This window comes from Prionailurus bengalensis, chromosome A3 (genome assembly GCF_016509475.1).
Source record: "Prionailurus bengalensis isolate Pbe53 chromosome A3, Fcat_Pben_1.1_paternal_pri, whole genome shotgun sequence".
Classification (NCBI taxonomy): Eukaryota; Metazoa; Chordata; class Mammalia; order Carnivora; family Felidae; genus Prionailurus; species Prionailurus bengalensis.
In genome coordinates, this window is record NC_057354.1 from 25,914,704 (window position 1) to 25,941,497 (window position 26,794).

Here is a 26,794-nt window from a genome sequence, read left to right on the forward strand (position 1 = left end):
TCCCCCTAACTCTAACGAGACCTGAGGTTTGTGGATAGAACTTGGAAAACACAGAGAAGTGACAGGAAAAAATGCCATGACCCACACTCTCATTGCCTGGAGGCCCACTGTTTACATTTCCTTGTATTTCCTTTGAATTTTTTTCTTGTAAAGATGCCATTCTCCCTGCTTATCCTTGCCCTTCTTTTCCTGGTTCCTTCCTACAAATTCTCTGCTTTCAGTTTAAGACCCTCTTCCTCCAGGAAGCCTTCCCTGACCTCCCCCGCTATACACATCCTTATTTCTCCATGAGCTGCTAACCAGTGTTATAATTGCATGATTATTTTCAGGCGTCTTTATCAAAGCCCATATACCCCATCGGCCTGTAAGCTCTGTGAGGACTAGAGATGTGTCTTTTCTTGGCTAACCATGTGTCCTTGTCCCCAGTGCCAACACAGTGGCCTGCACATAGGAGACGTGCTCAGTATTTGTTGAATTAAATAGTGACTATGAGAATATGAGAAGGATACTGGGCATAGCTGAAATTATATGTGTGTAGTTTTAAATCCTTGCACATTTTCTACTTTAACTATGATGATGACCATTCTGTAGATGAGGAAATTGAGACTCAGAGAGGTGAAAACAATGGCCCAAAGTCACACACATACATAAAAAGGTGAGCTGTGACTCAAATTCAGGGTTGTTTAGTGACTAGACCCCAAGCCACACAACTTGGGACTCTCAAGATGTCCAGTCCTGAGGCCAAGTCTTGAAGTGCATGGGGCTCTGAAGACTGTCACCCCTCCAACTCTAGGCCCCTGGGGTGATCACCATGTTTGTTAAGTTCATCATTTGGGCTTGATAGGGAGAGCCTGCCCCCTCCTTACCCGGTGATGCCCTGCACGGTGCTGAGGATGCCGCCCTCGCCAAGCACGCCCAGGACTCCACCTCCTCCGAGAAGTCCTCCATCACCAAGGAGACCACCTCCTCCGAGCAGGCCACCTTGGCCCGACAGGATGCCATCGGCTGCCAGCATGCCCCCAGTGCCCAGCAAACCACCTGGGCCCAGCGCCCCAGTGGCTACACCGGGTGGTATCTCTCCGGGCCGCAGCTCCCTCCGGTGAAGCCTGCCCACGGCTGCCGCACCTTCGGCCGACCTGTACTGCCCACGGCCCCTGTGGCCGCCATATGCATTGTCAGCATTGCGGTAGTCACCTTTTCGGAGGTCCCTGATGCTTCCATCTGACTCAAGGATCTCACCGTATCTGTATTTGCCCCCCAGCTGAGCAGTGTTGTCATTGGTCTCGATGTGACCATACTTGTAATTACCGCCAAGCTGCTTGCCATTGGTATATTTGGGGGGGCGCTCTCGAACATGGAAATCGTTGTAGGGAATGCCACCGACACCTCGGGGGAATTCAACGCGTCTGTAGTCATCGTAATGGTGTCGGCCACCACCCAGAAGACCACCACCGCCACCCAAGAGACCACCACCACTGCCACCCAAGAGCCCCCCACCACTGCCACCCAATAGCCCCCCACCACTGCCACCCAAGAGCCCCCGCCATTGCTGCCTCCGCCGCCCAACAGCCCCCCACCACTGCCACCCAAGAGCCCCCCGCCATTGCTGCCTCCGCCGCCCAACAGCCCCCCACCACTGCCACCCAAGAGCCCCCCGCCATTGCTGCCTCCGCCGCCCAACAGCCCTCCACCACTGCCACCCAAGAGCCCCCCGCCATTGCTGCCTCCGCCACCCAACAGCCCCCCGCCACTGCCACCCAAAAGCCCCCCGCCATTGCTGCCTCCGCCACCCAATAAGCCTCCCCCAACCCCACCCAACAGGTCACCACCACCCCCTCCGCTTCCACCACCAAGCAGGCCCCCCAGAAGGCCACCGCTCCCACCACCTCCACTTCCACCAAGCAGACCCCCCAGGAGAGGTCCTCCACCATCACCACCAGCTTTACCCATGGGCACCTCTCTCAGGGCTGAGCGGAGAGCATCACTCTGCTGCAGGGTGCCTGAAATGGCTGCAGAGAAGCAAAGGCATTAGTGAGGGCTTCCTCCCCCAGGCGCCACCTCTGGCCCACTCCTTGGCATTCTGGGCCCCACCTTTCCCACCGGTAGAATGTCAAGGTCGAATGGGAAGACTCCCCCAGACCAATCCAGCCTTGACATTCAGGTGGGCTCAGTAGCTGCTAACCTGGACCTGCTCTTGCTTTAACTAGATTTCAACATCATTCACCGAACCTGGAAAGATTTTCTTCCTTCTACTCCCTTTCAAGTGCTCCACACTTTAGAGCTTATAAACCTGCTTGGATGGCATCAGGGCAGGTCTTTGCCAGATGACAAAAATGAGCTCCCAAGAATTAAAGGGGGGAATAATTACAGCCCCCACATTTGAAGGCCTTCAATGTATGTACCAGGAACGGGATCACGTTTTCAGAAGGCTACCTCGTTCATTCTCAAACCAGTCCTCTATGACGGGGGCCACAATCACATCCATGTTGCAGACATCCATGTTGCAGAAAACTGAGGCTCAGAGAATTCAAGTTGTGGACTTAAGGTCGGTCAGTATTTGAACCCTGGGAAGGCTGACTCGAGGACCCAAGCTCTTAGTCACTGCTTCTACCGCCTCAGGCATGAAGTCCTCAACATGGTGTGAGTGTGTAGGGAATGGTAACCAAAAGCAAAAGGGGGAATAATTTACCCACCCACCTGACGTGAAGAGGGTCCTTGGGACTTCAGAGTTGGCTGGACGTGGGGCCCTGCCCACCCCACGTCACCCCTGACTGCCGCAAGCCTGGACTCACCATTGCTCAGCACATCTTTGGTAACCCTGAGGACAGTGTTTGTTTCTGCACGGGTGCCACAGAGAGCTGCCACAGACAGAGCAGCCACGCACCAGGCTGTCCACATGCTGGCACTGCTTCCCTGCTGAGGAGACAGTGCATCAGAGTCACCACCCTGGAAGCAGGTGGAGCTAGGCACTCCCTGCCAAGAATCATATCGGGATCCCGAGGCCCAGGGACATACGGGGCAGGGTCCAGAATTCCCAATACCATCTTCTAAGTTGAATGAATGAAATGAATCCAGAGACACAGAGCAGACCCATTAACCAAACTGTCCTAGAGCCATGGATGTCTGATTATCCCCCAAGATGAAATTTCCAAATGGAGCATCAGGGAGAGAGGTCATGAGGACTCCAACCAAAATAGCAAACTCACAAGCAGGCAGACTCTAGGGAGAATCTCTCCAGCATCTACCCGTCTGTTCACCCACCAATCCATCCATCCTCCCATCCACTCTTCCTTCCTTCCTTCCTTCCTTCCTTCCTTCCATTCATCTGTCCTTCCTTCCGTCTACCCATCCACCCCTTCATAAATCCATCCATCCATCCATGCATCCTTCTATCAGTTCATCCATCTATCAACACATTCATCTAGCCACAATTTCATGCATCCATCCAGCCAAAAATCACTCCTACCTCTTTGAAGGAGACAGTTCTATACCAGGTACTTGAGATTAAGAGCTCTGGATCAGAGCTATCTGGGTTCTAATCCTTAGACAAGAGAGTTTACCTTTTTGAACCTCTGCCTCCTAATCACTAACACACTGTTTCTGGCACATAGTAGGCAATAAACAGCAGTTACTGTTACTGTTTTGGCACTATTATTTTAGACCCCTAAGAAGTGGGTGGGGGGCGCCTGGGTGGCTCAGTCGGTTAAGCGTCCAACTTCGGCTCAGGTCATGATCTTGCAGTCCATGGGTTCGAGCCCCACATCAGGCTCTCTGCTGACAGCTCAGAGCCTGGAGCCTGCTTGGGATTCTGTGTCTCCCTCCCTCTCCGCCCCTCCCCTGCTCACACTCGCTCTCTCTCTCTCAAAAATAAATAAACATTAAAAAAAAAAAAAGAAGTGGGTGTGGAGTGTTATCGATTGGGAGCGAGGAAGCATGCATTTTGGGATAAGCTGCTCAGTCTTTAAGAAACCTTAGTTTGCTGCCTCCATGCCCTCACCTACTTCTCTCACTCTGTCAACTCAGTCTACCTAGTCATCAGCTTCGGAGCACCATGGACTCTCCTCTGGGCCACATTGTAAAATCATTGTCTTCAGCCCTCTCCACTTATGCACCCTCTTCCCTTTTCCAAAGCCTCCAGGTTTTTTCCCCACTCCATCTACTCCCAGAATATTGGAAGCACTCATTTATACTAGAATATGAAGGGTTAACATGTGCAAAAAAAATCTTTTTCTGGTTTCCTTACCTCATCCTAACCCACTACCCAGAAAGTTCTCTGTTCAAAGAGGGATCATCACCTTCGGTTAAAAAGATGGCACCAATGGAGGGATATCTGGCAAGCAGCTGAGGAGTCTCAGAGAAAAAGCAAAGGCACCAGATACCCCAAATCCCTGAGAAGTGTAAGTGCAGCTCTGTTAACTCAGGTCACTGGGGTGACTCAGGCCCTTTTCAGAGCCTCCCTGAGAGGCTCTTCTATGTCCATGTTATAGGAAAGACAGAAGAGGCTCAGAGAGGGGTTACACCGGCAGGTTTCCAGTCTGAGACTCTCCTCATTGCCTCCCGAGGCCTCAGCCTCCCCCCTGCCCAGACACTGAATAGGGAAGGGGCTCCTCCTTACCCTGCAAGGTCCTGGCAGCTCAGTCTTGAGAGGTCCTATTCACCAGGCCCTCTGATTTTGCCTGAGTCTATTCAGAGGCTGGCCTTATATAGCAGCTGGGTCTGAGTCCAGACCTAGAGAGGGAAACACCATGTAATTATGAGAGACTGGAATCCAGATTTGCTCTGCAAATCAGACATCGAGCTCCAAAACCACAAATAGCTGCGGTTTGTGGCTAATTCTGAGAGCTACGTTCACTCACTCCCGGATGGTGTCACATGAGCTGAGGTTTATCAGCCCCTGGTCCGGACACGTTACTGGAGACTCCAGCTAGGCCCCCACGTGGGGGAACCAAAAACACCTACAGGTGCATCTGGTTGCCAGCTCTAAGTCAGCCTCTGCCCACTCCAGATGGCCTGGGCAGCCAGGAAGTGCCCCCAGACTGGACTCAGCAGCAGGCTAACTCAGATTCAGACTCAGCTCAACCCCCAACTCGCCACATGACCTTGGGCCAGCCACTTCCCTTCTCTGTGCTTCTCATCGTTTCCATCTGCTAAATGGGTATAACACCTGCTTCACAGGACTGATTTGAAGATTCAGGGAGATGTATATAGATCTGACTCTCCAAACTTGGGGCTGGTGTGAAGAGAACAAGTAGATGGGCTTCTTTTGACCTGAAGGTTTTTCTCCCAATATTTCATTATGAACTGTTCACACATACAGTGAATTTGGAAGAACTGTAAACTGCAGGGAACGGTACATTTCCCTGTAAACACTTCAATACGTATGCCATTGCGATTGTTTTCTTTGGGTGTAAAGCTTACAGACAGTGAAATGCACAAGTCCCAAGTGTTTATTTGTTGAACTTTGACAATTTTATTCAACGATGGAGCCCACACCCCTGTCTCAATATAGAACTTTCCATCACCCCAGAATGTTCCCTCCTGCCCCTTCCCAGCCAATGCCTCCAGAGGCAGCCATTGCCCCTCCAAGACCTGCTGGGACACAGCCCAGGTCCCTTCCTTGGCATCCAAGGTGGGTCTGCTCCTCTCTCCACTCCCCACCTCCGTTCCCTGTCTCTGGGCCTTTGCATGTGTAATATTTGCCACAGAACACCTTTCTCTAGACTCCACTGGTCATAGTCATACAGAAATGTCAGCTGCTCTGCAAAGCTTTCTGTGACAACCCCAAGCCTGCCCCCCTTCCTTGGCCCACCCAGCACCTTCGACAGCCCATGTGATATGGTGTGGCTCTGGAGAACCAGGCGTGTGCCCCACCGCCAGCCAGCACAGGCACAGATGCCAGTATAGGGAATGGACCATGCATGCTCTCACTCCCCACCGGGTGCACTGTAAACTATAGACGGCGGTGCACACAGGAAGGTGGTTCTCTCAGTCGCCTGAGGCTCTGTGCCTTCCTCAGGCCCGACACCAGCCAGACCCTGGTGGCCATGAGGCTGACCTGTCCCCTGGGGCACCAAGAGGATTAGTACAGCACTGGCGCCAGGGAGATCACCTGGACTTAGTGTCCAAAAGGCTCCTTTGTCTGGGGCTGAAGCAGCCAGGCCCTGGGAGGTGACTGAGTCACGCAGGGGGCCAAGTGGGGGGCTCACGCAGGGGGGGCTGAGGGAGCAGGAAACAGAACCGCTCCCATTCCTGACCCCTCCTTCAGCCCGTTCCTGTCATGAATGGTCAGCGGCCAGGGCTGCAAGGGAGCTGTCCATGGTGGGGGGGGGGGCTCCCTGCACATCTCATTTCAGGCCTCTACTCTAAGTGCAGAGGTTCAGAGCTGGGCTGTGGAGCCAGGGGGCCTGCGTTCAAATCCTGGTCTTGTCACTTCCCAGCTGTGTGGCTGTGGGTAAGTCACTTAACCTGTCTGTGCCTCAGCATCCTCACTTATGGAATGAGGGTAAAAACAGTTCCTAGAAAGCACGGTTGGCTTGGGGCCCAGTGGAGACAAGCTTCTCTCACTGCTACTCCATGCGGCCACAGGACTCACCATAATGAAGCAGATACCTGACCTGGCGGCGCTCTTGGTCGAGCGGGACAATGGGACCAAGGGGTGACAATCCAATGTGGTGGGTACAATAATGGACCCTGCCTGTGGCACAGAGAGGCTGGGGGCTGAGGTGCCTGCGTGTTGAGGGACAGCAAGTTTGCCAGGCACACTTGGGGGGAGTGTCTGGTGCTCAGGAAGACGGAAATGCCATCCAAGGGCCTGGCTCCACATCACGTGCATTTACCACAGGCCAGGTGCTCTTCTCTGTGCTTCACATTTTCTCATTTAATCCTCAGATGACCTCTGAGTGAGTCCAAGAGTGTTCCCATTTCACAGATGAGGAGCCTGAGACACAGAGACGACTCTGCTCCTTCTCCGTGCTCCCAGAGGAGTCGGCGGAGGCCAGGCCACGGGCGGTCTCAAATGCCACCCTGGGATTTTGGATGATTTCCTGCTGGCAGTGAGAATCCAGACAACGAAGGGCTGTCAGCGGTGATGAGATGGTCAGATGAGGACAAGGGGGGGCTGGTGGAGGATGGGACGGGAGAGAGGAGGGAGGGACAGATTGATAAGGAGGGTGTGCGGGGTGCAGGCAGAGAGGAGGGTTAGAGTAGATGAAGCCATGGTGAGAGGGCAGAGCAGTGCATGAGCTCACCATGCTAAGTGCTGGGTAACCCTCAAAACCTTATTCCTATTATCCCCAAGTTACTGATGAAGAACCAAGAGTCAGAGAGACTGAATGACGTGCCCAAAGTCACGTGGCTGATCAGTAGGTAGGATGGGATTTGAACTCGGACAGCTAACCCGGGCCACTCAGTTAACCATTGCCCTGCTCTGGACAGGAGTGGGGGGACAATGGAAGTGGGAAAAGAGTCAAGATAAATCCCAGCATGCCACTTCGCACCTGGCTTGGCATACATGCTGATAGGTTCCCATAATTGTAGGGTGAGTGGATGAAGGGGGCAGAAGGGAGGGAGGGAAGGAGGGTGGGAAGGTGGGAGGGTTGATGGGTGGTCACGGGGTCATTCCTATGGTGGACAAACTTTGAGATGGGCTCTAACTCTTCTGCCTCCCCAGATCCCGTGCCACTTCCCAAAACTTTATTGGCACCTTGAGCCCACCCATAAATGCCAACTTGAGGCCATTCCCCAGGACCCAGGAGGCCCATCCTGAGCAATGGGAGGACCAGGACCGAGGCGGGACCCCCAGTTTCCCACCCCAACTCTGCCGCTGTATGGTCTGGGGTCCGCCAACAGTTTTCCCATCCACACTATGAGCATTTAGTGTAGCTTTGTTCTGTCCCCAGGTAAGTCCACCGCCGATGTGCAGACAGTAGGGATCCCTCCAGGGCAGGACCAGGTCACCCTTGCTTCCTGGAATGCTGGCTCCTTTTCTCCCTAGAGGACTCCTATTCACCCTTTGGCTCAGAGAGAAGTCCCATTCTGTCTCAGAGACACAGAGACAGACAGACTCAGAATCAGACAGCTCAGAGAGACAGGGTGAAAGACACAGGTCCTGAAAAACAGACAGGGGGGAAGGGAGTAGAGGACAGGGGAGGGGACAGGAGGAGCTCAAGGCAGAGGTGAAGGAAGGCAGGACAAGACACAGAGGCTTCACAGGCCAACCGGGTAAGTCTGGGACGCAAAGCTACAAAGAACAGGCCCCAAGTCCCTCACCTCCCAGGAGCCCTGGACTGGAGCTGGAGAGGGTCCAGAAACGGAGGCCAAGGCAGCCCCTGTATGACTGGGGAACAAACCAGCCGGGAGGTACTGAGATAGAGGAGTGGTTTATTGAAAGCTCACAACTCTCCCCTGAGGCCAGAGCTCTCTTCGAAGCGGAGTCCTGTGGCCAGCCCTGTAGTCCCCACCCCAGGCCGGGGGCAGAGCTGCAGGGCCAGAGCACCTGGGTGGTCCTGGGTGGTCCTGGGTGGGTAAGGGACACTAATACTGTCACCGACGCAAGCTAGAGGCTGGGAGGGAAACTGAGGCAGAGTGGGCAGGTGTACAGACTCTGGCAGTGAACGGGGAGGGAAGGTGGCCGTCTCTCAGCTTCAGGATGCCACGGTCAGCACAACAGCGTTCTGCAAGGAGCGATGGTTCTCAATTACATCATCTGGGTCCTTGTGCCCAAGACCCCTGCCATGCCCTCCATCCCTGCAGCCACCTCTGTGTCGTCCTCCTAATTCTCCCCTTGGCCCCGCGCCCTGGAGTTAGCACTGAACCTGGAGCACAGCAGGCACTCAGGAACGGGATGAATGAGCAAACGAATGAATGAATGAATGGATGACATCCAGTGCGGGAGAGGTCACTGACTTTCGAACTTAAGTCAAGAGACCCAAGTTCACGGGCCATTTCTCCTGCTAATTTCCTGCGTGGCCTTGGGCCAGAAATTTGGCCTCCTTTATCCCTGATCCTCATCTGAGAAATGGATCCATAACTCCTGGCTCTGCCCACCTCCCACAGCCATTCGAAGACTCAACACTGAAAAGGATTGTGAGGCCATGTTGCTATCGAGCAAGAAAAAAAAAAAACTGTCATGACCTACTAGCCGTGCCTGCCACAGGCACAGGGTCAAGGAGAGACAGGACATGTATTTGCCACCACTGGGCCAGCAGAGCTGTGGTTCTGGGAGCGAATCTGAGAGTCCATTCTATAGGTCAGACACGTGTCTGAATTCAACAGGAAAGGACTCTGTGACCGACGGACAGTGTCAGGAGTTTTAAGTGAGGCTCTCCAGAGACAAGATGAAGGCCCGGCGAGGCCACACCTGTACGGGAGGCTCACCTCTATGATCTCCAGGGCTGCAGTGGCAAAATTGACGTTGAGAACCTTAGGCAGGGGAATTCCAACATCCAGGTCCACTGCGAAAAGGAAATGGTTAAAAGCAAAGGTACGTGGGGGCTGGGACCAGTTTCCTTAGGCCAGCCATTTCTGTTCTTGGGGACTCAGTTTCCCTTGTTGGCGGACTCATACCCATCCTACTAAACCCAAACAAAAGCGCTCCTTTTCTGTATCTATATCATCAGTGTCTCCCCTCAGGTTCTGTCAGCCCCCTGCACACTCTGAGTCATCTATATTCTTTTTTTTTTTTAATTCTTTAAATGTTTATTTATTTTTGAGAGAGAGAGACAGAGTGGGAGCAGGGGAGGGGCAGACAGGGGGAGACACAGAATCTGAAGCAGGATCCAGGCTCTGAGCTGTCAGCACAGAGCCCAACGTGGGGCTTGAACTCACGGACGGTGAGATCATGACACGAGCCAAAGTCGGACCCTTCACCGACTGAGCCACACAAAAGCCCCTGAGTCCATATTCTAGTCATTCGTTTATATGACTATTTCCCTCTGGATTGTGAGCTTGAGGACAGGACACTGGTGAGATAGTTCTCAGGGCCCGGGGTCTGGTGTGATGGAGGTACTAATCGATGTGGTTTGAAATGGAACATTGGTGCCTCAGTTTCTGCATCTTGGAAATGGGGATCAACCCCCCTCCAGCCTCAGTGTCTCTATCAGAGCAATGAACAATCCTGAGTTCAGACACTCCACGTTTCCAAGAAGATAGCAAAGTCCTCCCATACCATTGAGCTTCGGCACGTAGGCCACCCGGACCACATCACTGAGCCATTCTTCTAAATGGGATGCCTGCAACAGAGCACAGGGACGGCTGGGAGGTGTGGCTTCACAGGGAGCGGCACACCCCTCCCCAGGGAGGGAATCCAGAGATCCAGCTTCTGAGCCTCCCCAAAGCCTGAGGACACAGTTCCTGGTGGGCACAGGGCCCACTGGGGTGGCTGTCAATGACCCCAAAGGGGACTCTGATTTAGGACGGCTTCACGCAGGCCCCATGAGCTTGGAAAAGTTGCCTTCCTAGAGGAAGGGTCTGTGGGGCCTGGAAGGGGCAGTGCCTGTGAAAGAGAGCAGAAAACATGCCCAGCTCCCATGTCCAGCTCCAGTAGAACTTTGAGCGGTCTGCTCTTAGATTCTTATTCATTTAGGGACCCTTAGAATGTTCTAGAACCTGAGACCATTGAGAGACTCCAGGACCTCAGAACTCTGAGAAGCAGGACACTAAGGGCTCTCTGGGGCTCTGAAGCACTAGAACTTTCTGAGTTCCAGAACATTATTACTTGTGCAAAGTTCCAGAATTTTGAACCCTTGTGAGATTCTGGATGTTTACGATTTGTGAGCTTCCAAGACTTGGCAAGACGATGAGATTCACCTTCCTAAGACGATGACTCTTTCACACACACATACATGCACATGCACACCTGCTCTGACGTTTGGCCACTCTGGCTTGCTGGGGCAGAACCCAGACTGAGGCCAGCTCAGTCATATGACCGTGACTCATCCTGCCCCTTTCCACCCCCCACTTGCAGACCCTCACCACTGGCAAGCTGCTCACTCTCCCAGGAACTTACATCAAAGGTGTGGGCAAAGGAGGAGGCCAGCTTGACACGAAGCCTGGAGGAGAGAAGAGAGGTGTTGGGGGGCCCCGCCACCCACCACACCCCCAGTGCACCCCACTCCTAGCTCTCCAGGATCAGGAAACAGGGTGACAGCTCCAACTCTGCCTCTATCCGGCCTTGACCCAGAGACTCAGTTTTCTCACCTGTAAAATGGGCCTGAAGGGATCTAACTTCCTTCTGAGATATCACGACTGCCCCCTCTGATGCTCTGGCCCTGGAGCCTTGGTGTCACCCCCAGCTGGCCCCGGGCCAGTGGCTGAACCTCTCTAAGCAGTGGCCCTCCCACAGACCAAGCTCTGGGCACAGGGTTCCCCGCATCCAGCACGCGAGCACTAAAGACAGCAACACCGACGGATCCCAGCTAACCCAAATGCAGGGCCAGGGCCAGAGCCCGATGCACGCCTCTATTTCCTGAAGCCTGAGGCATGAACTGCCACCAGGAAGGGGAGGCAAACCCAGGCAGTGGGAAAGGTTAGAAATGGTGGTAATGGAGCCTTTCAGGGGGGTGCAGGGGACACTAACGTGGGGTCAGGTGAGCACTGGGGGCCTACGGTTCAGGACGGGCAGATCCCAGAGGCCCCTGGGAAATCCCCTGCACCCAGGGGAGGGACAGGCAGGTCCCCAGGCCTCAGGCCAACGTGACAGCACTGGGCCTGGAGAGCGGAGGCCCAGACCGCAGACCTGCTTCTGGGGACAACCCACTGTGTGAGCCTGGGCTTTGCCGACTGTAAAGTGCTGGGCGTGTGTCGGGAAGGACTGCCATCAACATCACCGTCTCAGTTCTTGTGATTACCATGGGGCCTAGTTACTACGGGGGTGGGCCCTTGAGAGAAGTACGCAGTCTGCATGAATAACAAAGCATGTCACAGCCATCTCTGTGGCTAGCCTCTGCGGCTGATCCCTCGGAAGTTCAGACTCCGTGTCCTGGCAGCAGGTGCATCTCCCAGGGTCAGATCTGGAGCAGGTGCGATGGAAGAAGCCTGCTCCGGATCCTGCTTCCCTGAGCCCCTATTGTCTCATCTGTAAAATGGGCTAACACCGACCCCTCCCTGGCAGGTCCTGGAGGCAAGGAAGATGCTGGTAACTTAGTTGATGCTCAGTGAATGGGAGGCGGTTCTAGCGGGTCCCTCATTCTTGTTCCCAAAGACAAGGCCCAGGACCCAATGTTACTGTTCCAGGGACAGCGAGAGGTGCAGCTTGGTAGCCGAGGGGGCCAGCTGGGCATTTAAAGTCAAAACCTGCATGGGGAAAGCAGGTGGAGGTTACCCATGAATTCAGCAGGAGGAGCTTGAGGGCAGGTCCCCTTGGGCCAACAAGGGACCCACCCGTTCCCTCCACAAATCCTTGCTACGGCCCTCTTGTGTGTTAGGGCCCGTGCTGGGCTCTGAGGAGGTAGCTTGAAGGTTCTGGTGTTCAAGAACCGGAGGACTGAGAGTGACTGACGTTGTATGAGAGGAAGCTCCGGGCCTCCAGGAGCCTGGAGAGACCCTCAATCCAGCCTACAGCGAGGAAAGGTGTCCCCAGCGAGGTGACGCCTGAACTGCATCTTGAAAGATGAAGCCAAGTGTGGGGGGAGGGGACGGCACTGCAGGTGGTGGACCCTGCCCGACAAAGGTGGGGAGCTGGCACCTGGCGGCCCCGAGTAACTGCGGCTTCGGGAGAAGGAAAGGCAGAGGATGAGGCAGGAGGGCACTGAGTGCCAGGCGAAGGTGCTTGGTCCTGGGGGGGGGCAGGGCAGAGAGTGAGCAGGGGAGGGACCCGCCTCTGCCCCGAGGTGCCTTGGGGAAAACTAGCAGAGGTGGAGGGCCGGGAGGAAGCCCGAGGGTCACCCGAGAGACGTCTGAGCACACAGAGGCTGAGGACATGGGGAGTCTCTCCTGAGATCCGAGGAAAGCAGAGCGGACGGGACTCGGGCCAGGACAGATGTGTGACGGGAGCAGGCAGGAGTCTAAGCGGGCGCTGGGGCTTGGCCCAGACGATGACAATGGCAGGGGGCACTTCCTGTGCTGCACCACGCAGGGCGTCCCACTCTGAAATCAGGGGGAAGGCCCCCCAGCATCCCGGAGACGGCAGCCCTGCTCAGAACCCCGGTGCCAGGCCCCCTCGGGCACTCACCGCATTCAGCTCGAAGAGGGCTTCAGGGGTCCCTTTAGGGCGGTAGGACAGCACACGGATGTTAGCTGGGATAGACACTGTGGCCTTCTTGTTCTGGAGAGTGACCGAGGCTGCCTCTTTCACCCGTATCGAGAGCAGGAGCTGCTGGCCCGGGGGCAACTTTCCCAGGGCCTGGAGAGAGGCAGGGGCCGGGCAGGGGGCACGAGGGCAGCTTCAATGCCCCGATAATAGAATCAGTCAACAAACACTCACTGAGCACCTAATGGGCCCTGGGCACCATGCTGGGTGCTAAGGTTATAGCCTGAACCAGACTGTCTTGCTCCCGGCCCTCTGAGGCTAACATTCAAGTGGGGAGACATCAACCCATGGGACAGCTGAATCAGACTCCCACCTCGCAGTCAAAATCCCCTGCAAGAGCCAGAGGCTCTACGTGACCCGTCCTCTGCCCTCCTCTCCATCTCACCTCCAACCACTGGCCCCTCGTTCTCCTCTCCAGACTCACTGGCCACTCTGCTGTCCCTCCAACCTGCTAGGTACACTCCTACCTCAGGGCCTTTGCACTTGCTGTTTCCTCTGCTGGAAATGTCTCCCCCAGGTACTTGCGTGCTTTCCTCCCTCAGCTCCTTCAGCCTACTGGTCAAATGTCACCTCGGTGAGGCCTTTGCAGAGCACCCTGTTTAAAAGCACTATCCCCACCTTCCTAATCTGCCTTCACTGCCCCATTCGCTTCCACCTTCTGATGCTATGTATATTCTACCTATTCATTTGTCTGTCACCCCCACCAGGAAGGCAGCTCCTGAAGCAGAGGCCTTTCGTCTGCTTTTTGTCTTTTGCTCCATCTGTGTGCCCAGTACCTAGCACGGGGCCTGGGACTTAGTAGGTTCTCAGTGAATGGTAGTTGACTGACTGTATGAATCACACACTCAGGAGAGTCCAAGTTTCATAATCATGACGTCATAGAATGATAGGAGTGCTGGGAACCACGGAATCACAGAAGCTTAGAATCACTTGAATACTGGGATCTGGGGACCAATCCAAGCCCAGACTCCCAGAGTTGCAGGGTCATAAGGACAGGGAGTCACCAGATCCCATCCTTATGTGTCCACAGGTTCTGAAGCCACGGAACCAGATTGAGAGTGGGGGCCATGGGGCTCTGACGCTGTGAGAACAAAGGCTACAACCTCCCGAGACAGGCCCAGCCTCCCTGAGCTGGAGGGACGTGGCCCGGCTTACTGCAGGCATGGGTCCCCATTCCTGCCACTTCTGGCTCCCCAAGTCTTCTCCATCTTACAACTCCTGCTCTCAGGAGGTTCTTCTGAATGTCTAGCCCCACCTCTTCCTTTGCCTAAGACTCCTGTGCCCTTTAGCCAAGGACTCCAAGAAGCAGAGGCTTCTATGACATCCACCAAGGCTGATCTGAATCACCACCACCAAGAGTTCAATTTGTCCTCTGTGTCTCCAAACTCCGCTGCCCCCTCGATCTTCCCCAGTGGAAACCTTCTGGGCCTCACCCCCACCTCTATCAGAATCTGCTATTACATAAGGACCTTGCAGGAGTCATTTCAACTTCAGTATGAGTTCAGATGCCCACGGCTAGCAAGTGGCTGGTCCAGCCCTAGTGGAACAGTCAGGAAAGCTGAAGCCAGGCCCTGAAGCCACACACTGATTGATGTGCACTAGTCAAACCCCCCTGCCGAGTCCTCTCCTCTTCCTTCCCTCCTCCAGGCCAGCACCCAGAGTCTTCTCCCTGGGGGCAGAGAAGACTGAGACCAGGATGAAGCTGGGCAGGTGGAAAGAGGGGAAGAATCTCCTGTCCTCTGTCATGGAGATGACAAATACCCATCTGACTTCTGGGCAGTTAAACTCTGATCCTTTCCTCTCCAAGCAAAAATCTGCTGTCAGGAAAGTTTAAGTGTAAGGGATTCAAACTTGAGTGGGGATTTGGACTCAACATTCAATTGCAGCTGTCTGGAGAGCTGTATTGGGAAAGATTCTGGAGTTCACTCAGGCTCATCGGGAAAGAGCTACAAGGATCAAAGCCCATGAGAGGGTCACTCACCTCGGGGACCAAAGCTGCCAGGTCTGTCGTTGTCAATGGCACGTTGCTGGGAACCTGGACCCAAGACCAAATGGGGTGTAGGGTGAATACAGAGACAAGACAGGAATTCTTGAGCACACACAAAGCTGTTTTGCCCACACCCCACCCCACCCCTGCCAATTATGCATACACAACCCTACACACACTCATGTTCCTCCTATTGGCCAACGATGAGTGTTTACTCGCCAGGCACATGCTAAGTGTTTTGTGTGCCTTTGCTCATTTCCGCATCTATGACATTAGCTCAGAGAGGTAGGTGCTATGATTACTCCCATTTTACAGATGGGAAGCCTGATGCTCCTGCCCAAGGTCATAAGCTGGTGAGTCGTACTGCAGGATTTGACCTGGGCAGGCTAACTCCAGAATTTTTAAACTCCTCTGCCAGAGCTCACAATCTGAAGGTCCAGGGATCTGGTCCCAGACATTTCTGCCCTTTATCCAAACAGTATTTTCAAAAATGATGAGTTTGCTTCCAGTGTTAACAAATCAAGAAATTTCATATAAATTTGCCAGGCTCTGGCTAAAAATTTGGAAAACCTGGTCACACTGGGCCTGTACCCCATCCCCTTGGGGAAGCTGAGTGGCAGGTAGGCACAGGCTCCCTCGTTCACTACAGTCCCATCAGGCAGGCTTTCACTGATAATGGCCCAGCATCCCCAGCCCTGATGGTTGAGGTCCCTGAACTACACGTGCCTACTTCTCAGAACATGCCTGTTCACACAGGATAAATATACACACACACGTTCTCTCCTGACCAGAGGATTCCCAGACACTTACCCAACACACAGCTATCACCCACAGGGGAGGACAGCACCAGGACATAGCCACTATGGTCCCTTTCTCCTGCCACCCACGCACACCCACAAGCTGCTCGGACACACACATTTTCACACTCGGTCTCTCCCTGGCCTTCCCAGTCTCCTCCTCCCTCCTCCCTAGAAGACACCTGGCTCCCGGCTCAGGGCCCTATTCCCACCTCCCACAGGCCTTGACAGTGCTCTCTGAACCCCCACCTTCAGGAAGTGAGTGATCAACCCTTGCTCCCTTCAGCCTGAGCTGCAGGCAAGGGCCCCAGGTGGCTCAGACTCACTGCCTTTGGAAAGGGTGAGACCAAGAAAAATGTCTCTAGGTGGGGCTCCTGGGGATTAGGCCTTCCAGACATCCGTGAGGGTATGAAAAGGGCCAGAATGGAAGTAGAGAGGTCCGAGAAGCTTTAGAACAAATGTCCGAGTGACCTTTGGTATAGTCCAGCCCTAGTTTTCTTTTTTCCAACTCAACTCTGCTCTTGAGAAAGCAGTGGAAATGTGAGCCACTCACACTTTAGTATAAAATCGGGCTCTGACTCCAGAAGAACTCATAAGGTACAGGGATGGAAAACTAGCTACATTTCATATGCCAGTTCTGACCAATCGAAGGTCACTTCCTGGAGTGCCACGTTGAGAAGGATTCAGAGGTCCCATTCAGATTTAGACAAGCAGAGGGCCATTATCGATTAGCGATGCCTGCCACAAGGACAAGAGTGGGCACATGCATGCCATAAATCGTCCAGCCCTCTCCAACTATAGAGAAGAGGGCTAGTCAAGGCTGACCAGTGATGATGGGACTAGCTCATCACTAGCACTGCCAAGCCATAGTGGGACAGGGAGCCTCACTTACCAGCTCGGGGGTGATGTCTATGTCGAGGGCACCGTTGGCCTGCAGAAGCCCAAACACAGTGTTGAAGAGGTACAGAGGCACAACCACCTGAGATGTGTGGTCATCCTTGGGGGGCACCTTGATGGGTTTCGGGGGCTTGGGGAAGTCGATGATGTCACCGGCTACGCTTTTCACGATGGGCTGTATGGGAGGAGACAGAATGGCTTATCCACCTCGCTCTGAGCCAGCATCCCCTACCCAGCCTCTGCCAGCGCCCCGGCACACCCCGGCTGTGGGCAGGGCCTTGGCGGGGACTCACGTTGATATCCAACTCTATGTACTGGTTAGAGATAAGAGGCAGCGTGGCCAGAGTAAATTCCACGGACCCAAGAGCCCCAATGGGCACCAGGCCTGTATGGGGAGGGGAGGAGGGAGAAAGACGCCGTGAGCCCAGCCCCCAATAACAATAGGCCCAACTACTATTTATTGAGTGCCCAGCCTTCCACTAAGCATTCACTTGAACACTATGGTCGTCCCCACTTTATAGATAAAGAAACTGAGGCTCAGGCAGAGAAGTCACCAGCTCAAGGTCACACAACGCCACATATAGAGACAGAGGTGCCCCTAATTCTCTCTCCTTATCCTGGTTCTGCCGTTTGGTATTTTTCAAAGGCATCCCTGTCTCCGTAAGGCTCAGGGAGACTGGGGACCACTGCTGCTGTGGGACTTTGGGTTCCTGACTTAAATTAAGCTCTGGGCCTCAGTCATCTGGTCTGTCCAGATAATAATATCTGCCTCGTGCTCCGGACGGTGCCAAACACACCATCAGTGTGGACAAGTGGCCTGCAGCCCCTGGCAGGGAGAGGCCTGGGTGGCTCAGGGCCTCTAAGCCCTGCTGAACTGGCCTCGGCCCGGAACCCCACCATTAGACCTCTTCCATGTGGCGGCCTCATCAGTCTGAGGAGGGAGTGAAAGGTTCCGGAATTCTGCCCCTTCCTGTTTCCCTTGGTACCCCCACCCACCAGGGTGATAGGAGGGAGGGGCAGGAGAAGAGGCAAGGGGGAGGGGGGTGGGGCCCAGCTTACTCAGCGCAGTCCCCAGGAGCTCATTCACCACGCCCAGCACACTGTCCACCATGGGGCACAGCTGTGTCCGGAAGAGACAGGTGTTACAGGAAAATGGAAGTGGCCCCAGCCCAGTGCAGGGGACAGGCTACATTTTCTCTAGATGATTTGCTCTGTGGTCCTGGGGACCAAGGCAAGTCAGAAAGTGAGACAGATTGGGGGACACACGGGCGGGAGGCAAGGGGGGGACTGGAGCCTGAAGTGTCGGAAGGGGCAGGGGGTGGTACAGAGGGCCAGTTCCATGGGCCCCCTCAGAAAACCTCGAAGGATGCAGGAGGAGCGGGGGAGGCACTGTTCAGAGGCCAGCTGGGGTGTGGGGACAGAGCCCTCCACTGTGAGCAAAGGCAGCTGCCCCCTCTGAGGTCTCGGGCCCCTCCCGCTATCCAGGTGGGCACTGGGCAAGCTAGGATTCAGACACTGAGGGGGGGGGGGCAGCCCCAGAGAGTCAGGCCTGTGCCCTGGGGCATCTGCTGCACACACAACACCACTGTGTGTTCGCTGGGCTCTGAGGACAGAGACACAGTGGTGTGGCTTCCAGAATCCCAGGTCTGGAAGTCATAGAATCTGAGTCCACCAGAGCAGGAACCCCAGAGTGACCCAGTCCAGCCCCTTCATTCTACAGCTGGGACAGGAGAAGAAAGGTGACCGGCCCAAGGTCCCAGAGAGACAAGAAGGTCACAGAGAGACAAGAGAGGGCTGCCTTTTCATTACACTCAGGGCCCCCAACTCCAGGGCTTCTGGGGTCAGGCGTGTCACAGAAACAGGAGGAGGAGACCAGAGGGCCTGGGCCGGGCAGGAGGAACTCCTTCCTGGGTGCTGGTGCGTGTCACCTGCAGGAAGGAGGCTCTGTGCGGCTAGGGTGGCTGGCTACACCAGAGAAGCCAGAATACGAGAAACCTCCAATCTCTAAATGCTAGTAACTAAGTCTTATTTTTAAAACCTCTTAGAGCTACACAAATCCTGCTTTGCAGTCAGTTGTCCAGGTTAGGGGCGCTGATTTATTGATTTATTGATTTTTAATGTTTATTTATTTTTGAGAGACAGAGACAGAAGGCGAGTGGGTTGGGGGCAGAGAGAGAGAGAGGGAGGCACAGAATCCGAAGCAGGCTCCAGGCTCCGAGCTGTCAGCACAGAGCCCGATGTGGGGCTCAAACTCACGGACCGCGAGATCATGACCTGAGCCGCAGTCGGACGCTCAACCCACTGAGCCACCCAGGTGTCCCTAGGGACGATGATTTAAACGTACCCACTCCCGCTTGTTGAAATCCGCCTGAAATGGGCCTGGGTCAGGGTCCTTGCAGCCGGAACCTTCCCTCCTCCTCCTGCACTTCGTTCCCGACTGGCTTTGTCAAGCCCAGGCCAGTTTTGCCAACCACAGGCTCCCACAGCTATTCCTCACAAGGACTCGCAAGAGAGGTCCTGCCAGAACTGTGGGTCTGGAGGTCTGGCCGCCCTTTGCTGGCTGTATAACCCCAGCAAGACCATCCCCTCACTGGCCTCAGTGAAAGGGGGCTGTGGACAGACCAGCCTTTCTCAGGTGTGGCTCACGTCCCCTGGAGGAAACCAGGACGGCTGGGACAGGCCATGAGCAGGCATCCTAGAGCAGCTTAATTATAACACGTTCAACTTCTGATGTATCAATATATGTGTATGCAGTTTCCTGAACACGTTTGCCAAGCCCAGGGCTCTGCTGTAATTTAATTCAAAGTTAGTTTAAAGAAAACCATAGGGGCGCCTGGGTGGCTCAGTCGGTTAACTGTCCAACTCTTGATTTCGGCTCAGGTCACCATCTCAGGGTTTGTGGGATCAAGCCCTGTGCCGGGCTCTGCGCTGACGGTGTGGAGCCAGTTTGGGATTCTCTCTCTCCCTCTCTCTCTGCCCCCTCTTGCTCTCTCTTTCTCTCCCTCAAAATTAATAAATAAACTTTAAAAAATAAAGAAATCAAGAAAACTATTAAGTCAATAACGTAGGAGGCAAAGACAGAGCAGGGAGGAAGAAAGGGGCTTGGACTTGGGAGCAGGGGACTCAGGTCATCTGGAGCTATAAAGTCAGGATCCGGAAGTCTGGGGATGGATTGTGTCCTGCCACCTGCAGACTTGCCGGAGGCACCTGGGGGACTCGTGGGCAGGCCAGGATGGGATTACCCAGTGGGTGTGGAAGGGAGGAACAGCCTAATCCTGCCTGGCGCCCAGATTTACTCAAAGCCGAGGAAGGAGAGGCACAGTCATGGGGAGGGGCATGCCTGGCCCGTGACTCACACACTCACCAATCCCGGGAGCACCTTGAAGAGGGTCTGCTCCACGACCCCAAAGAGCGGTGCAGGCAGCAGCCTGGGTAGAGAGAGAAGTGTGAGGGTGTGGCCACCACACAGGGACAGCACCAACTGGGATGACAAGGCAGAGTGGGCACTGGGGGCTCTGGATGTCTCCTGTCTCCCCTCCTGGGGCTGAGGGGGTTGACTCAGGCTTTGGAGACCTGGGTTTAAATCTTGGCTCTGTCTTGCCATGGAAAGCAGGGGGATGACTTCAGTTTCCCCATCTGTACAATGCCCACCTTAAAGAATTGTTGCTGCCGAGATTAAGTGGGAGTATACTCATGTCTGGTATACAGTCTGTGCTCCGTAAATGTCTGTTCCCTGCGTCTCCTCCAACATTTATAGACAAATGACATTTGGGTCCAGAACAGGACCTGGCTTAGAGCGGGGGCTCAATAAATATCTGTTGAGTGAATTCATGAACATTTGTTGAATGATTGAATGACTGAATGAATAAGAAGAAGATGTTCAGGTCTGTTTGGATTCTAGGGGAGTCTGGAGAGCAGGGGTGGCAACCACAGAACCACAACCACAGGTCGCCAACACCATCCAGGCTCTACTTCCTCCAAGGCCGCCTCCAGCCCAGAGGAGCAGGAGGGAGCCACTGGAATTTAAGGAGCCCAAAGACCCCACCTAGAAACTCTGGAAAGCCCTTCTGGAAACATAGGCATCCCTGGTTCCCCCTACTTATGGGAGCTAACACAGAGCTGTCTGATTACCCTTCGCGGCTACAGCCACCCAGCAAAGATGGGCTGGCAGGGTGGGAATCAGCCTGGAATCTAGAAACTAATGGGGCGGCGCAAAGTGTGAGGCAGGGGAGGGGTAGGTGCCCCAGGGGTGCGGGGAGGGTGCAGAGCCCTGGGGAAAAGCCTTGGATGAGTCCAGAGACCAGCCCATGTCCATCCTTGCTGCAATCTGTGTGAGACCTTTGACAAGTCTCTTGCCCTCTTTGGGCCTCAGTTGTCTCATAGGAGTGATGGTTCAACACAGGTGTAGGGAGGGCCACTGTGTCCCGAACAGTTGGGGAAAGAGAGGGAGGTAAAAGTGCCAGAGCCTTCTGGATCATCAAATTTAGGTCTTCATTATACAGACGGGCCCAGAGGAGGAGGCTCCTCTGGGGTCACACAAGTCACAGGCAGAGCTGGGTCTCTGATGTACTGAGTTGGGGAACTGAGATGGCCAGGGTCTGCTCTATCTGGGAGAGGGGACGACAGGATCTCGGGCCAGGGTGGCTGGGGTGGAGAAGGGGGACGCCCAGGAGTGGGTGATGCTAGCTAGGAGCTGGGCAGTACCCCGTGTCCGTGCTGGGCCTCAGTCTGCGGGTCCACGAAGCCGGCTGAACTTGGCCGGACCGACAGGAAGCTGGGTGGTATCAGGACCCGCCCAGCCGGAGACCCAGGAGATGCCCCAGCGTGCGCCCCGGAGAGGAGCCCCTCGAGGAGCCCCCCCACACATACCCCCGGCACCTGCAGGCGTGGAAGCCGCCTTCTGTGGGCTCGAGGCCGCGGACTCACCCCGAGAGCAGGCTGATGTGGCCCAGGAGCGTGCTGCAGCGCTTGAGGACGAGCGTGGGCGTGCCCCGAGAGCTCACGCCCAGAGCCACCCGCGACGACACGTTCACCTCCGCGGCCAGCTGCAGGAGGCCCCCCAGGGGCCTGCGAGACCCGCTGCTGGGGGCGTGGCCAGGCTGCCCGGCCCACCCGACAGCGCCCGCCCAGGCCACGCCCCCCCGGGGGCTGCGAGGGCCCTGAGGAGTGAGTAGGGACAGGCGAGCTGGCTGGTCCCCAAGCCTTCCTGCCACTCCCTGCCCCATTTTCATGTTCCTGCATCCTCTTCTCCCACCTCCTCGAGTGAGCCCTGAGCCACGGGGCAGGGGTCTCCAGGAAAGTGAGATGGAAGTTGCTGGAGAACAGTGTGATGGAGATCTCCGGGAGGGGAAATGGGGGGCGAGGGGGCAGATCCAATATGGTGGGTGTCCCTTCGGGAGGAAGTAGGCGGGGAGGAAATGGGGGGGGGGGGTCAGTGAGATGGGGGTGACAGGAGAACAGAGTGGGGGTCCCCAGTGGAGCAGTGGGCTGGGCTGGGAAGCAGTGGGGTAGAGGTTCCCCGGGATGCACTCACCCAGACCCATGCAGGCCCACCTTGGTGTGCAGGCTCAGCTGCACCCCAAACCCAGGCAGCAGCTTCAGCGACACCTTTGGCAGTGTGAGCTCCTCAATCTTCAGCCTGGGATGGCGACAGGAGTCAGGGGGAGGGCCACTCACTCCCAGCCATCCTCCAGTGTCAGTCCCTTAGTGCCTGGGCCATCTCAGACCAGGTGGTGCCTAGACCCTCTGGAGGGGGAGGTGTCCCAGATCCCATCTGTAACTCATAAATCCAACTGTGTGCCCAATGACTTCACCTCTCTGGGCCTCAGTTTCTTCATCTGGAAGGTGGGACGATACAAGCACCCACCTCAAATGTTGCAAAGACAAGTAAGACGATGTGGGTGCTGATGCTGGTACAGCATGTGTTCAATAAATGTAATATCATCCTCATTAGAGGCTCAGTGTATTAAAGTGATCTCCCCACCCCATCCCCATGGCCTCAGTCCTGGTTCAGTCTCTGACCTGGACCATTGTCTCCCTACTCCTATCTCCAGGCTCACGCACGTGCAACTCAGGTGGCTTCTTGAACACAGCTCCTTGTGTGTTCAAGACAGCTGATTGTTTTCTCTGTCTTCTGAGCCTCTGCCCAGGCTGTTCCTTCTGTCTAGAACACTTTTCCTTTGACTTTCCTTCCATTCTGCATCTGCCTTCGGCTAACTAACTCCTCCTGGCTATCCAGATTGACCTTCCCCTGATTCACCACCAACGAGGGAATGGTTCCTACCCACCTGGGGCAGGCCGTAGGGCTGGTGATTAAACACCCGCACCCCCACCCACCACTCCCTACCTGGGTGAACTTGGGCAGGTCCCCTCACTGCCGGGGGCCTCAATCTCACCTGTTAAATGCCATTGATAACAGTCCTCTTCTGGATTACATGGGATAATTAATTTACAGTGTTCAGCACAGTGCTGGTTACATAGAAAACCCGGCTAAGCGGTGATTAAGTTATAAATATTAGTTAGCTATTATGTGATTTCATTCATTCATTCAAAAATATTTTTTGAATATCTATTACATATTAATGATATTAATGATATTAGGGATATGGCAATGAACAGGCCAGACGAAAGCCCTACCCCTCCTGGGGTTTATAACCTAGCAGGGGAGGCAAGAAACAAACCAGTAAAGATAGAGGGTTCAGGGGAGTGATACATCTTCTGGAGAACTTGAAGTCAGGGGAGGGGAAAAGGAGGGGCTGGTGGGCATAGGTCTCTTTGGAGCAAACGCCCAAGGAGGTGAGAGGGAGCCGTGCAGATACCTAGATTAGCGCAGAGAGACTAGGCAACTTGCCCTAGGTCACACAGTGAATAACTGAAGTCAACCCGGAACTGGAACCCTCAACCGCAGGGACATGCTGCCATTCCTGTGTTTCCTGATACACAGTAAACTCATTATTTTCTGACTCAGGCCCTGGGACTCCCTATGCAGGGCTCCCCACATCACCCCCACTGCCTGCCAAGAAATCGAAGACAACTTCTCCTCTCTTCCCTGAAGCAAAAAAAAGAAAGAAAGAAGAAAGAAAGAAAGAAAGAAAGAAGACCAACCTTCCTGTAGGGCACATAGCATGTGGGCAGTTGAGAGGCCACAGTGAAGACTCACCCAGAAAGCTCTTCCACAACGCCAAAAATCCCTCCATAGCTCAGCAGGCCGCCTCCTCCGAGCAGTCCCCCAGAGCCCAGGAGGCCCTGGTTCACAGATGTGACTGTACCCAGCACGTTCTGCAGAATGGGCCCTCCAACCAGCGAGTTCTGGATGGCTGCAGGGAGGATTGAAGGGGGAAGTTCATTTTACAGAAGGGGAAGTAGGGTCCAGAGGAGGGCAGAGACTTGCTCAAGCTCATACAGCAAGTTGGGTTTGGGGCCAATAGTATGACTAGAGCTCCTTGACTCTGGGCCACCTCATAGCACCAAAAGAAAGGGCAGAAGCAAAGGAGGGAGCACATAGCCACCAGGGCTTGACCAAAACGGAGGAGGTGACCCCTGCTCTTCCTGGGCCCCCCTGGCCTGGCTCTGCAGAGAAAGGCAGGACAGAAGAGGCCTCCTTGGGAGGGCTGGGGCAGGCCAGGCTGATTCCCTGAAGAGTTTCCTGTTCACGACTGCCCTATTCTACCCCTGAGACAGTCACCCTGGGCCATTGGGCCCCAAAGCATGCAATACCTCATTGAGTCCCCCCACCCTGGAAACGTGGGGCAGAGACGCTGGGCCCGCCAGCCTCCTCCATCCCACCCGGCCCCATCCCTGAGGCAGACACAGCCCTCACAGGCCTCACCCAGTCCTCCTCTCCGGAGGAGGTCAACTGATCACCCAAGGGGGCCTGCAAGCAAATTTTAACCCCTGAGCTCTCCGAGCAGATGAAAATCACAGCCTGTTTCCAGCACTTCCTTAAAGCAGCCACTCTAGCATCACCATGCGGATGTCTACACTGCAGCTGGGCCCCTCACAGACTGCCCGTCTTGGGCTCACCTTTGCCAAGTTCATCTTTGTCAATCCGAGCCAGCGTGCCCACCGTCTCAAGTAGCCCCTGGCACGGAGTCGCCAGACCCCAGAGGAAGAGCAAGGACCACATGCCCAACATCATCGATGGCACACCTGTCAGGGGCAGAAGCAGGAACTCTGAGGCACTGCTCGTGCCCAAGACCTCACCTGACCCCCGTGCCGCATCACCAGCCTGGGGCCCTCCCGCCTGCCTGGCGCGGCTCCATCCGGCCTCACTCCCAGGCACTTGTCTTTATGGAGTGACTGCTAATGCGGTCACATATCCATCTAACCCCTCATGTAATCTCTGCTTAAACCCCACTTCCCACTGCCCTTGGGATACAACCCAGGCTTCCTGCCATTCCCCACTAGGTCCCTGACTGCCTTTTTGACCTTCTCGGTCTTAAACACCTAAGCCCCTTTCCACCTCAGGGCCTTTGCACATGCTGTTCTTGCTGTTAGGAAGGCTCTTCCCCTGGTTCTTCGCATGACTGACTCCTCATCCCAGGTTCTGAATAAATGTTGCCAGCTTGGAGAGGCCTCCCTCCTTTACCTTGTCTAAAGAAGCCTGTTTGCCACTAAGCATCGCTTGGCGTATTTATTTTAAGGTGCTATTATGCTATCATACATTATGTGTTCGTGTCCTTGTTTGCCATCTCTTTAAGCTCCCCGAGGCCAGAGACTGTATCTAGGGCTTCTGTGCATGATGTGTGCTGGATGGGTGTTTGCTGAGGGGGCAACAGGGGATGGAAACCCAGCTGCACTTCACTAGCCCACCGTTTGCCCTGGCACAGGCTGTGTCTGCCCAGAGAGGGCACTTTTCCTCATCTGCGCAAAGGTACATATGGGTGTCATGTGCACCAGGGGCAATCTCAGCAGTGTCTGTCTTCTGTCTCCAAGACTCATCCCAGAGTGGCTCCCTGTAACCTTGGGGTCCCTTGCGGAGGGAAACAGTCCCACAATGGGAAACCAGTTGGTTTCCATGGCTTAGAGAAAAATGCACACCCCTAGAGCCCTGTCCATAAGACATCCCTGCCTTTGCCCCCATCTGAGCCCCAGTTTTCCCGTCTGCAAATGGGCTTTTTCTCCCGTCACCCTCCAGGCAGCCCCCAGTGCCCTCCTATGGTGAATTTGTTCTGTGCCCATTATTCAGATGGGATAGCCGGGTGGTCGCAGGGTCAATGGTTGGGGATCTGGATGAGGCTAGGGCTGCTGCAGGCTGCCTTACCCACACCTGCAGCTCCACGAGGGGTGGGTGGAGGCTCCCAGCCTCTTGCCGGCTCCTCCACCCTCTTGGGCCCCGGGGCGGCCCTTATATGCCCACATCAGCTCTGGGGACACAAAGGGGCACAGCCGCCAGAAATCCGTCAATGTGTCATGTCAGAAGCAAATTGCGGTTTTTCCTGAGGGCCTGGGCTAAGCCTTCCTTCTGAGGGGAGAGAAGGGGGAGCGGGTGGGGGCTGGGGTTAGTGCCCAGGGGCGGGAGTGAAGGTCTGGGGCTGTGGAGGCAGCCACCTCTTCCCAGAGCTGGGGGCAGGGTGGGGCGTTCCGCCCGCCTATGGAGTCTCCCTCCAAGGTTCTCCAAGGGCCCCCTGATGGCACAGAATCTACCCTGCCTCCCACCTACTCCAACTAAGGCCAAGGGAGAGAAGAAAGGAAGACCCCTGCCACCCCTACCCCAGGCCTGGCATGGAGATGGCCATGGGACCTGGAGAGAGGAACTCTGCACCAACTTGGGGGAGGGGCACCAACTCCCCCCCCAACCCCCACCTCCCAAGGCCCCGTGTCCCCTGGGCTCCAGAACAGGCACTTTTCCTCATTCCTGAGGCTGGT

At 55.1% G+C, this 26,794-nt stretch overlaps 2 protein-coding genes across 2 annotated transcripts in view; both read right to left on the reverse strand.

The window, feature by feature from the left end:
* The window catches only part of BPIFB4 (BPI fold containing family B member 4), a 28,991-nt gene extending 26,093 nt beyond the window's left edge, over positions 1-2,898 (reverse strand). Inside the window, exons 1-3 of the mRNA XM_043553260.1 lie at positions 2,793-2,898; positions 1,947-2,009; positions 867-1,386 (exon numbers count right to left, since the gene is read on the reverse strand). Of these exons, the coding sequence (XP_043409195.1) occupies positions 867-1,386; positions 1,947-2,009; positions 2,793-2,898 (689 nt within the window). The remainder of the gene's footprint in view (positions 1-866; positions 1,387-1,946; positions 2,010-2,792) is intronic.
* A 5,575-nt stretch (positions 2,899-8,473) lies between these two features.
* Positions 8,474-25,067, reverse strand: BPIFB3 (BPI fold containing family B member 3). The gene is made up of 15 exons (XM_043553261.1): positions 24,950-25,067; positions 24,087-24,243; positions 22,461-22,565; positions 21,854-21,994; positions 20,292-20,355; positions 17,987-18,047; positions 17,221-17,312; positions 16,923-17,102; positions 15,228-15,281; positions 13,169-13,339; positions 12,224-12,291; positions 11,006-11,048; positions 10,166-10,229; positions 9,376-9,452; positions 8,474-8,672 (listed from the first exon to the last, which is right to left on the reverse strand). The coding sequence occupies exons 1-15, from the start codon at positions 25,062-25,064 to the stop codon at positions 8,643-8,645; spliced, it is 1,422 nt and encodes a 473-aa protein (XP_043409196.1). The 5' UTR covers positions 25,065-25,067; the 3' UTR covers positions 8,474-8,642.
* Between the last annotated feature and the right edge of the window lie 1,727 nt (positions 25,068-26,794).